Consider the following 12,374-nt stretch of genomic DNA (forward strand, 5'->3'; position numbering starts at 1 on the left):
GTATATAGGAGCAGTATTATAGTAGTTATATTCTTGTATATAGGGGGCAGTATTATAGTAGTTATATTCTTGTATATAGGGGGCAGTATTATAGTAGTTATATTCTTGTATATAGGGGGCAGTATTATAGTAGTTATATGCTTGTATATAGGGGGCAGTATTATAGTAGTTATATTCTTGTATATAGGGGGCAGTATTATAGTAGTTATATTCTTGTATATAGGGGGCAGTATTATAGTAGTTGTATTCTTCTATATAGGTGCAGTATTATAGTAGTTATATTATTGTACATAGGAGCAGTATTATAGTAGTTATATTCTTGTATATAGGAGCAGTATTATAGTAGTTGTATTCTTGTATATAGAAGCAGTATTATAGTAGTTATATTCTTGTATATAGGAGCAGTATTATAGTAGTTATATTCTTGTATATAGGAGCAGTATTATAGTAGTTATGTTCCTGTATATAGGAGCAGTATTATAGTAGTTATATTCTTGTATATAGGAGCAGTATTATAGTAGTTATATTCTTGTATATAGGAGCAGTATTATAGTAGTTATATCCTTGTACATAGATGGCAGTATTATAGTAGTTATATCCTTGTACATAGATGGCAGTATTATAGTAGTTATATCCTTGTACATGGAGGTGCTGTAGTTGTATTTTTGTCCATAGGTGGTACATGGGGTCTTCTGGCACTAGGCAGGCCTCAGAATGTGTGTGTAGCCAGTATTTGCCAGGTAGCACACACCAGTCCATCTCCCAGGACACCATGTTTTATAATCTGGAAGCATGACCCTAATCCTCTTGTAAGGCCACCTCAAGACTGACTTTTGGTACTTAGTCTCAGTAATTCCTGCTTACGTCCTTGTGTCTCATCCCCAACTTGTGCCAAGAAAGAAGCTTATACAGATACAGAGCGCTCTCGTGCAGATGTGCTGCGTCTGCAGGGTGGCTTGTAGTTATACTGGGTGATGACTATACTAGTATAGGGGACCCCGTGAATGTTGGGTGCTTTGTTATTTTCCATATTTAATACATATTTTTTCTATTGCAGTCCTGGGATGGTTGAGGCTCTAGACTATAGCCATGCACTGTAACATCTTTTCTTTATAGTTATAGATGGTTGTCTAAAGCTTGGAGATCCTATCAGGATGGCACAGAGCTGGCGGTGTATCATTTTTCTACTGCTTTGTCTACTGGACAGGCAGCAATACATTGTATTTTCCATGAAAGCAGCTTAGGCCATCTTTTTAAGGCTTATGTGCAAATTCTCTTTTAGGTAAGTCTGTGTGTGACTGTCTAAAGCAGAGATGTGGGACCTTCGGCCTTCCAGCTTTTGCAAAACTACAATACCCATCATGCCTGGAGAGCCAAAGGTTCCCCATCCCTGGTCTATAGATTCCTTGAAGCATTGTGCAACGACAAGGTGAGAGCCAGTTCTTACTCGTGAAGAATTCTGTATGTTCTCTGCGTAATGAAAACCAAACGCCACCAAATTGCTTGACGCCCGTCCAATAATCCTCTCGTAGAGTCTCGGAGCAGCTCTCCAAACAATGACTTTCCCAAAGTCTTTTGAAGTCCTGGAAGTCCATTAAGCGATAACATTCTTCCAAGGTGCCGGAATGCTTCAGCCTTTTGACATATTACTCGTCTGCTTTGGAGGATTTGGCTTAGTTGTTTATCGGTCCATGGAAACAACGGGACACAGACAGTCTATACCTGCCTGGCTGCCGGTCAGGGCCAGAGTATAGGGAATCACCCTACACCCCCCCATGCACTAGCAGTAAAATTTAACTTTTAGATGTTTTTAATGCTTATTTATGCCAAGGATCATAAGTTAACGTTTCTTTTTAATTCGGCTTCACAATCCAGATGTTGATCCAGCTGTATATATGGTGGTGTACACTCGGCTTCAGCGCAGGGCAGACACAGTATTACTTAGCCAGTGTCTGGAGTATTAAAAAATAGTTTTTGATCCTTTACTTCTTTGTGGTCATGGCGCTCTCCAAAAGGATGGACCACGCTGACCAGTCAATATAGTCACGGTTAGACCTATAGCAGTTGTCTGTCTTGAGTTGGGTTGTCGGACGTTGACGTTTTTTTTAACGTTTTTGGAGACATTTAAACAACTTCATTTATGAAAGTGAGTTTTCATGAGTTTTCTGACCAGAAAGGATAGGTGGCCATATCGTCATAGATGCCAGGATTTATTCCTAATGTTGCCTTGTTCACCAAAATGTTTTTTTTTCTTTCACATCAACTGGTGCCATTGTTTTGTAATTTACTTCTATTAAAAAAAATCTCCAGTCGTCCTGTACTTATCAGCTGCTGTATGTCCTGCATGAAGTTGTGTATTCTTTCCAGTCTGACACACTGCTCTCTGCTGCCACCTCTGTCCATGTCAGGAACTGTCCAGAGCAGTAGCAAATCCCCATAGAAAACCTTTCCTGCTCTCCTGACTGGAAAAAGTACACCACTTCCTGCAGGACATACAGCAGCTGGCATGTACTGGAAGACGTGAGATTTTTTAATAGAAGTAAATTACAAATCTCATGGCACTTTCCAGCACCAGTTGATTTGAAAGATTTTTTTTTTTTGTGTGTGAACAAACCCTTTAAAGTGGATTTCCCCTTTAAATTGTTGGCAGTCCGACAAGAATACAGACCCTATGTCACTTAGACCCCCTCATGCTATAAAGACAGGCCGCTCGCTTTTCTATAAATGGATCCATTGTATGGGGCTTCTCTACAGTGTCTACATGAGGTTAATTTTTGACTCTAAGCCAATTCTTCCTAAAAATGTTTCTTTTTAATGTTCTTTATATAAAATCCAGGAAGGAAGTAATACTAACATAACCTCCTCAAGTCAGAGAGTGGAATTTCCTGCCATGATCATCTCTTGCAAAGGTATAATACTAAGGGATTTACTAGCCGGGCCGTCTACGAGGGGGTCAGTGCTACAGTATTGATGGTGTTGGTGTCAACATTGACGTATCAGACTAGGTGCCCTGTAGACACTACTCCTTTTTGGAAGTAGCTTTCCTGTTTGTTGACTTCCTTAAAGAGCCCTGACATGACTAGAGCTTCAGCCAGAATAGATTCTCTTGTGACGGGAATCGGACCATAGCCGTTTAGTGGGTCTTACACCTTAACACTGGCTTGGCAGGTGTCCCTTCACATATCAGAGGGGCGATCCTATAGTAACCTCCTTGAGAAGTGTATGTATACTGATGTGGCGTTCTTAGTCCCTGGGTGGCCTATTCGTGTGAGATGAAGGTGAAGCCCCCATTATATCAGCGTTGCACCTTTTTTGTTGGTCCCCCTTGATGGCACGCTCCGAGGTTATCATATAGCCAGTCTACATCTGCACTGCATTTATTTTAGTGTTTTTGTTAAACAGAACAATCTGTACGGCCCCATCTGTAGTCAATTTGTAGTGTTTTCTGCCCGATGGTTTATTTTTAGGGCACGTAGCCCCATCCGTCCGTCCGTACGGAGCGCAATCCTGTTTATGTATTGCTTCTCGCTGTGTAATGAGCTGCTGTAAACCACAGGAATGCAGGTCTCCGGGGGATTACTGCGGCCGGTCCCCGGGCTGTCAGCAATGGCGTATTAGGCACCCTGACTACGCCTGATGTCAAAGCTGCACTTCAGTGTATGTCAGCCACACACAACCTATACTAATGGATGGCCTTAGGAGTTTGGTGGTGGTGTGCTTTATGTTTTTGGATTTTATTTGCATCCTGTTATATTCAACCGTGGTCTCTGATTCCCATTCCGGTCAGGGACCATTAACCTCATCCGTCACCAGTTTGCGGAGCCATGCGTCCATTCCCCCTATCAGCTTCTGCCCTTTAGACATCTTCAACATAAAATCCAAGGGATGCAAACTCTATAGACTTGTATCCTGTATAAACATGGATGGAAGTAAGGTGGATCGCATGGATATTGTCTTGGTGGCCGGTGATAGAAAGTAGTGTCATAAGAATTATATCTGCTTCATACTGCTTTTATTATTTCTTCTACATCTTACACTCATGACTCTTAAAGGCCCCCATACATATTAGAGAAAGGTTGGCTATGGTTTGTGTATGGGCGGATGCACTGATGGGTCCCCTTTTGGCTCTGGCCGCCTGCAGACTATGAGAAGGATCAGTATGTTAGCTTTTAGCTCTTCTATATATAAGGTCTATATCCTTTGTCTTGTCCAGAGTGAGGAGACACCTCTCTGCAGTGCAGCCATGCTAGGGTTAATATCAATTACACTAAGAGCATTCATATGAACGGCATGTGCCTGATGTTATCCGCAACAAACAGGATGGAACGACAGGTGCGGAACAAGGATTCCTGGATGCCGGGATACCAGATATCTCATCCTGCACATACATTACTTATGTGAGCTGCATTACCTTACTGACTGCCCCAGTATATATACAGTATATACTCCCTCGCCCTCCTAGCACTGTATTCCCTATGTCAGAGCACATGTAATGTATACCAGAGGAAAACAAGGAAAAGATGGCAGGAGTAACTAGTTAGCCTATCATTTCCTAGAATTCAGATGTTGGATTTATGTGCCCCCAACCATCTCATGTGTGTGGTGGTCTCCAAGTCCCTGGACGTTAGTAAAGGCTCAGGCATGCTGAATTACAACAACCCCATCCACTTCTTAATTCCCCTGCATACATGCGTGTTCATCTCAGAAGATTGTCCATGTGCTTGCAACAAGGAGAAAAGCCGAAGCCAGACACGTCTAGTGGTGGTCAGAAAATCAGGGGTGCCCATCTTATCTCTGGGTATGGGACACCTTTAGGCCTTTGTTAGAGCGCTTCTAATGCATGCGCCATGGAGTTTGACTTACATGATGGAACCGGAGATGTCTGACCTTGTCTTCCTCCCTATAGAAGTCACTGGTAGAGTCCTTGACTGTAGCAGTTGCTTAAAGCTCTGGGGACCCAATGCAGATTTGTAACAGGCCCCGTGTACATTATTAGTGTTGTATTATATTGTAGGGGGCAAACACAGCCTTACACCCCCTATAGTTGTAACCCGGCACTCTGGTGCCCTGATGAGGCTGCGTTGTTATAGATCCTTTTAGATCACATGATGATCTGAAGAAGTACCGGTGACCGTGACTTTTTATTTAGTAATGCTTCTCATAGTGACCCCGGGAGATGTCATTTATTTCAGCGTCTGTGTCATACTCCTCTCATTGCCTTGCATGGCCCAGTAGTGACTCCTATGATAACCCTGTCACATGACTGAATGAGGTAATAATAGTGTGAGGCAGAGCGCCTACTAGTGGCTGCACTGCCAACTCTGCTTTTATTTGGGGCCCAGTGACCAAACTGGATTCCTGAATAGATTTTAGTGAGGGATTCTCCTTGTTGGAAAGTAACATCATCCACACTTAAAGCACTGGGAGCTGATTCTCCGTAGTGTGATCTTACCTAGGACTTAAAGGGATTGTTTAGCATTAGTGAAAACATGGCTGCTTCCTTTTTAATAGCAACTCCACATTCATCCATGGGTTATGTATGGTATTGCTGATCAATTGAGTAGCATGGGTTTGAGCTGCAGTACCTTAAACAAACTGATGCCAGAGATGGTGCTTTTTCTTTTTTTTTTTTTTTTATTAAATGCTAAATGACAACATAGTGTTACATTGTTGACACCTCTGTAGGAAGCCATTAAAGGGTTTATCCAGCGCTACAAAAACATGGCCACTTTCCCCCTACTGTTGTCTCCAGATTGGGTGGGGTTTTGAAACTCTGTTCCATTGAAGTAAATGGAGCTTAATTGCAAACCACACCTGAACTGGAGACAACAGTAGAGGGAAAGGTGGCCATGTTTATGTAGCGCTGGATAACCCTTTTAAAGGGGTTATACATTATTTTAAAAAAGCCACTTTCTACCAAACAAAGCACCAAAAACAGCGCCACCTCTGTATCCAGGTTGTGTGTAGTATTGCAGTTCAGCTCCATTCACCATGCAACTGAGCTGTAATATCAGACACAAACTGATAGAAAGAGTGGCACTGTTTCTGACATTAGAGCAGGAATGGGGAACCTTCGGCCCTCCAGCTGGTGAAAAACTACAATTCCCATCATGCCTGGACAGCCATTGCTAAAGCTTTGGCTGTCCAGGTATGATGGGAATTGTAGATTTGCAACAGCTGGACTGCAGAAGGTTCCCCATTCCTGCATTAGAGCTTTAGCTTTTAGTCGACTCCCATGATGCATCACTTCCAGCTTGTCTTTTCTTGGCGGAGGTTAATTAAAGGAGGATTCCACTTATAGTTAAGATGGATGCTAATGCTGCGTTTCCTTTATCTTGGGATGGTCCTCCAGTACAGGGACCAACCAAGACATGATGTTGATATAACTAAAGGAGAACAATATCGTCCATTTAGACCTGCTCAGAGGCCACAACCAGATGTTCTTAGCCTTCATTTTGTCTATCAGGATAACATTACTGACCATGGGTGAGCAGGTTGTTAAGTGCGTGTTCCGTGTCGGTCACCCTCTGAGGACCCGCGCAGCTATTGCATATAGGTCACATGAGCATGTGTGCAGGAATCCCTCCGCTCCGCTGGGAACAGCTGTGTATAGAGACAACTGTCCTGCTGCCGCTGCTTTTATGTGCCGAGCTCTAATAGAGAAGTGATTTACTGCAGGGAACAAACACCCATCATCCGCCTGTTACTGTATAATGGCTTTATTATAGAGGTACGGCCGCCGTGACATATTCCAGATGTAAGAGGCTGAAACCTACAGGGATTTGTGTATTAGAGTTTCCTTGGCCTGATCTAGGAGGAAGAGGTTAATGCATACAGAAGAATTCTACTCATACACTGCATACATCCTGTAGCATACCCCAGAGCTGCACTCACTATTCTGCTGGTGGGGTCACTGTGTACATACATTACATTACTGATCCTAAGTTACATCCTGTATTATACCCCAGAGCTGCACTCACTATTCTGCTGCTGGCGTCACTGTGTACATACATTACATTACAGATCTTTATCTATCTATCTATCTATCTATCTATCTATCTATCTATCTATCTATCTTCCACACTGACATGTTGAGGCTCTGGGATGACTCTGGACATGTCGGGGCTTCATCCTGGTGTTTTTCCCCTGTGCTGGCATCAGATCAGTGCTTTCTGTGTTTTGGTGACCTGGGCTCTTATTGTTGTTGGACTTTGGCGCTTCCTCCCTTTCCCCCATGTACAGGAATCTCATTGGTAGCGCTGATTCTGTGATGGTGTCGTCCTGCTGCCTGCAGATTCCCCATATAATATCCTGATTCCCTCAGACCCCTGATCATGGTGATGATCCCGGCCCCCCAGGCCTGTGTACTCAGATCTCCCGGAGTCCTGGAAGACATGGCTGTCATTGTGCAGCATACTAGAGAGGAAGATGTGACGTTCAGAGCTCTGGGAAAGCTGTGTCATATCCATTTTCTCATGTGTCGTCCACCACCTGTGAGCGTGCAAATCTGATGTATTGGGGGCTGCTGTATCTATACTGACATACAGGTCGGTGTGGTGACTGCCTGGTGAGTCAGGGGGCAGCTTGTGTCCTGTTACTGATCAGCCGCCCCCACCCCCCACCTTGTGGCAGATGCTCCTGGCTGGTGCTGGGAACGTTTAGCCATGTCTGGGCCGCCAGGAGCACACGCGGCCCCATCCATTACCAGCCTGTCTGGTGTCTGCCAGGGTCTAGTAGTCGATGACAGATGTTGCACAGATAGATAATGCTGGTCACTCAAGTGAAATGATGGAGAATCTGTACATGGTGCAATGCTCTGCAGGCCAGAGTATGGAGTAGTGGTATGCTGTGGCAGACGTTCATTGTAATGTATTCAGCCCAAGGGAGAGGAGTCGTTGGTGTTGGGGTCCCATGTGCATCACTGTTATGCTGTTCTAGCGCAGTGGGCGGGGTTAAAGGGATTGTTCATCATGGTGATTTCTGTTGCTTTCGTGCATGTGCCCCCCTGTTACATGCCAGCAGCCATCTTGCATTTGAAGGTGGGGTTCAAGGGATTTTTCATCATTGCGGCCTCATGTTAAGTATATAATCCAGTGCATCCATACCCATATGTCGGATAAGTATGGCCGTTATATGTTGTATCCCCAAGAGGTCATCCCGGGTGTGAAAGTAAACTTCTTAAAGTGCCACATCTTGGCTCTCCATAACTTAAAGTGATAAAGAATCTGCAGTCATCGGGCTGCTCCTGTGATGTGGCCAGTGTGGTATCTGATATGTCTGACCAGATATATGCCACCATCTACCAGAGTTGCACCCACCCTCATGTATGGGATGTGGTTGTGTCATATTGGGGGGGGGGGGGGAGAAGCAGCTGCAGTCTCCCCTTCGATGGTTGTCACCATCCTAACTGGTTCATATATGAGAGGAGCTTTTCCCTGCATTAGGAAAGATGAGTGACCCCCTTCTGGGTGATCTCTAATGACGGCCTTCATGGTTGTCACCCTTACTTGTGTATTTCCTGAGGCTCTAGCGGAGACGCCTACCATGCCCCTTTATTTGCAGTGTTTTTAGTCTCCTGACTGGCAACCTCGGCCCCGTCACTGTGCGGACGGCATTAAGATGAATCGGCAGCTGCTTGTGATCCTTGGCGTTTGCTTATAATAAGTGTCTGTTTATAAGCCTGGCTCAGAGCGGCGGCGGGGGTATATACAGTAGCCATGACATCACACAGACCATGGAGATTAATGGCCGTATAAACAGTCCTCGGCTACAGTTTCAGGTGTCTGCTAATGGCGGGATGATAATAATAATGTGTGCTTAACAGCCGCCATTCATCATCCTGGTGATGACACATGACTACAACATGGCAGGCGCTCAGACAGCAGATATACACAGACATATACTCTTACTGACTGCAGGCTCAGTGTAAGGGCCCTATTCCACCGGACGATTATCGTTCATAAACTCGTTCGTTCAATCTGATTGCTGATATTGATGCACGGTCCTTATAGATAGGTCTGTTCTGTAGAGCTGGAGAACCCCTTTAAGCTTTATTCACATACAAAAGGAGCCTCTTAAAGTTGAAATAAGATGCAGAATTTTAATATTTTCTTTCTTTCTTTTTGTCTTTCAGATCGTGAGGACCAATCAATTCTTTGCACGTAAGTTAACACCGGAGTTCATGGTTTGTGGCATTCCTTGACGGAAGTGCCATATTAATCTAGAATAAGGCTGTGGCCTTGGGCACCCTCCCCCTGAAACTTGGGCATCCTGATGGGTCACTAAGGCATGCCAGAAGTTAATTTTATGCTGGATTTCCCCTTTAAGCGTGGCAGCCCCCCGCCCGACATTGCTTCTGTCAGCTGACGCTTTTACACTGTTGAACTAATGGAGTATTTTCCTTGTGAGCATTACTATAGTATGGACAGCGCACGGCGGCAGACACAGGCCTCATTTGTCATCACTACAAGTAACCTTTTGTTTCCCTCCTAGACTTTTATAGTCCGTATGTTTCCTGAAAGTGCTGAGTGGTTTATGGCTTTTTTTGCCTGATTTGTTGGTCTAAACCCACAATACGAACTCTTAAAACAATTTTTTGGTGGGGGGCTGTCTGTTCTGTTAGATACTGTCTTATGGGGTCACTGACTGGAGATGTGATTCACTACTGGTGCAGGAAAACCTACTGCCCCCTTCATTATGGGAGATTAGCTAAAATGTGCTAAGCAGAATAGTGAGTGCAGCTCTGGAGTATAACACAGGATGTAACTCAGCATCAGTACAGGATCAGTAATGTATGTACACAGTGACCCCACCGGCAGAATAGTGATTGCAGCTCTGGAGTATAATACCGGATGTAACTCAGGATCAGTAACGTTATGTACACAGTGACCCCGACAGCAGAATAGTGAGTGCAGTTCTGGGGTATAATACAGGATGTAACTCAGGATCAGTAATGTATGTACACAGTAACTCCACCAGCAGAATAGTGAGTGCAGCTCTGGAGTATAATACCGGATGTAACTTAGGATCAGTAATGTATGTACACAGTGACCCCGACAGCAGAATAGTGAGTGCAGCTCTGGAGTATAATACCGGATGTAACTTAGGATCAGTAATGTATGTACACAGTGACCCCGACAGCAGAATAGTGAGTGCAGCTCTGGAGTATAATACCGGATGTAACTTAGGATCAGTAATGTATGTACACAGTGACCCCACCAGCAGAATAGTGAGTGCAGCTCTGGAGTATAGTACGTGGAGTGGCAGAACTGACCCTCCAAGTTTGCCCACTATCCAACCAAGGCAACAAAAGAAAAGCACAAAAAAATAAGTTAATGATATTAATAATTATGATTATTTTTATTAAAAAAACACAAAAACTTAACTGCAAAGTTGCCATCACACTTACCGAGTTTGAAACCACTGTGAGTTTTGCTGTGAAATCCGCTGCTGTACTCGGTACCATTATAGTCTGTGGCCCTCCATCCTCACAGCAGATTTCCATTCCACTGTGAGAATGTAGCGACAGTCTTGTTTAACTACTTAGCTGTCATGGCGTTATAAGTGATAAACAGCCGCTGCTTACCTGACCCCGCTCCCGCCTGCTTCTCAGGGTCACCAGTCTGAAATCCTGTTCAGCCAATTACTACGCTAGTCCTGTCGCAGCCAGTGATTGGCTGAGTGCGTTGTCGGTGACCGGGGACCCTGAGACCCAAGCAGGGAAGTGCAGGCAGGTAAGCAGGGATTGTTTATTATTTTTAACCTAGGACATACCAGTATGCCATTGGTGACTGTCCCCAGATGACCCTGGGCGAGCGCGCTTCATAGCAGGTGGGCGCCGGCTGCAGGGAGCCGCCCTGCCCTCACCGTTAATGACAGGCTGCAGCCACGATCGCGGCGTGTAAGTGACAAGGGCAGTCCCTGTCACCTACCGATCGGAACCCTCGCAGTTTGACTGTGGGGGTCCTGATCGCTGTATCGGCCCGCCGGAGATCTCTTACCGTCCTCCTTGCGGTCCGATCGGCTTTCTGCTCATTGAGTCTGCCACAGGCAGGCTCAATGAGCAGAACGCCTATATCACTGATCAATACTATGCCTATGGCATAGCAGTGATCAGTGTATGCAATCTAATGATTGCAGGTAAAAGTCCCCCAGGGGTACTTAAAATGTGTAAAAAAATACAATACCCCAAAAGCCCCTCCCCCAATAAAAGTTAAAATCACCCCCCTTTCCCATTATATAAATAAAACATATAAAAATAAATAAACATTATATACTGTAGTGTGCGTGACTGTCCGATCTATTAAAATATAACAATCGCTATCACGAACGGCGAACGCTGTGTGAAAAAAGTGCCATGATTGCCGATTGTTTGTTACATTATATTTAAAAAAAAAATGTATTCAAAAGTGATCAAAACATCCGATCTACACGAATATGGTATTAATAAAAAGAAGAGATCATGGAGCAAAAACTGACACCCCATACAGCCCCGTAGGTGAAAAACTAAAATTAAAAAAAATATACATATATAACATTAGAGAATCTGTGTAACCTGCATGTGGTTGTGTTCGGACTGTCTATAGAATAATGGTATCCTGTCTCTTTTACCATATAGTGCATTACGTAGACACAGGAACCCCCCAAACGTTACCATATTGCATTCTTTTTTTACGATTTCACTTATTTATATCTTTATAAATAATATATTTGGGATTCCATCATACATGTTATGGTAAAATGAAAGACGTCATTACGAAGTACAACTATTCCTGTAACAAACAACAAGCCATTACATGGCCTTGTAGATAGAAAACTGAAAGTTCTAGAGCTCTTAGAAGGGGAGGAGGGAAAAACGAAAGCGCAAAGATCAAAATTTGCGCGGTCCACTGGGTCATTTTGGGCCTCAAAGGGTTAAGCAGTTAAAGGGAAACTCCGGCCCATCTTACTTCGTGAGCAGCTCTGCCAACGGAAGTGTGACGTAACAGCATGACTGCTTTCCAGCACCGCCATTCTGTGCTGTGACATCCACTGCTGTGGCCACTTCTTCCTTGATGTCCCACCCTCATCTTCACGCACTTCTAGTGATAAGCAAGGGTACGGCTCACAAACGTCTGAAGATGAAGGCGGCACACAGGATCGGAAACAAGAAAACGGCAGACAAGTGTCTAAAGATGAGGTTGGCACACTTCCGGCAGCAGAGCTGCTCAGGAAGTTAGATGGGCCCGGAGTACCCCTTTAAACAAGCCTGTCACTAAGTTCTCATAGCGAAATGGAAATCTGCTGCGAGAGTGGAGGGCCATAGACTGTAATGGTACCGTGTGAAGAGAAGAATCTAACCTCGGGTCCTCCAGGTCGAGAACGGTGGCCATCAA

General features: G+C 44.4%; 1 protein-coding gene across 2 annotated transcripts in view; it reads left to right on the forward strand.

The window, feature by feature from the left end:
- MYH10 (myosin heavy chain 10) overlaps positions 1 to 12,374 on the forward strand; it is a 74,899-nt gene that overhangs the window by 25,617 nt on the left and 36,908 nt on the right. For both annotated transcript variants that reach the window (XM_069952593.1, XM_069952594.1), the window contains exon 4: positions 9,134 to 9,161. In XM_069952593.1, the coding sequence (XP_069808694.1) occupies positions 9,134 to 9,161 (28 nt within the window). The remainder of the gene's footprint in view (positions 1 to 9,133; positions 9,162 to 12,374) is intronic.

The sequence above is a fragment of the Dendropsophus ebraccatus genome, chromosome 14 (assembly GCF_027789765.1).
Source record: "Dendropsophus ebraccatus isolate aDenEbr1 chromosome 14, aDenEbr1.pat, whole genome shotgun sequence".
Lineage (NCBI taxonomy): Eukaryota > Metazoa > Chordata > Amphibia > Anura > Hylidae > Dendropsophus > Dendropsophus ebraccatus.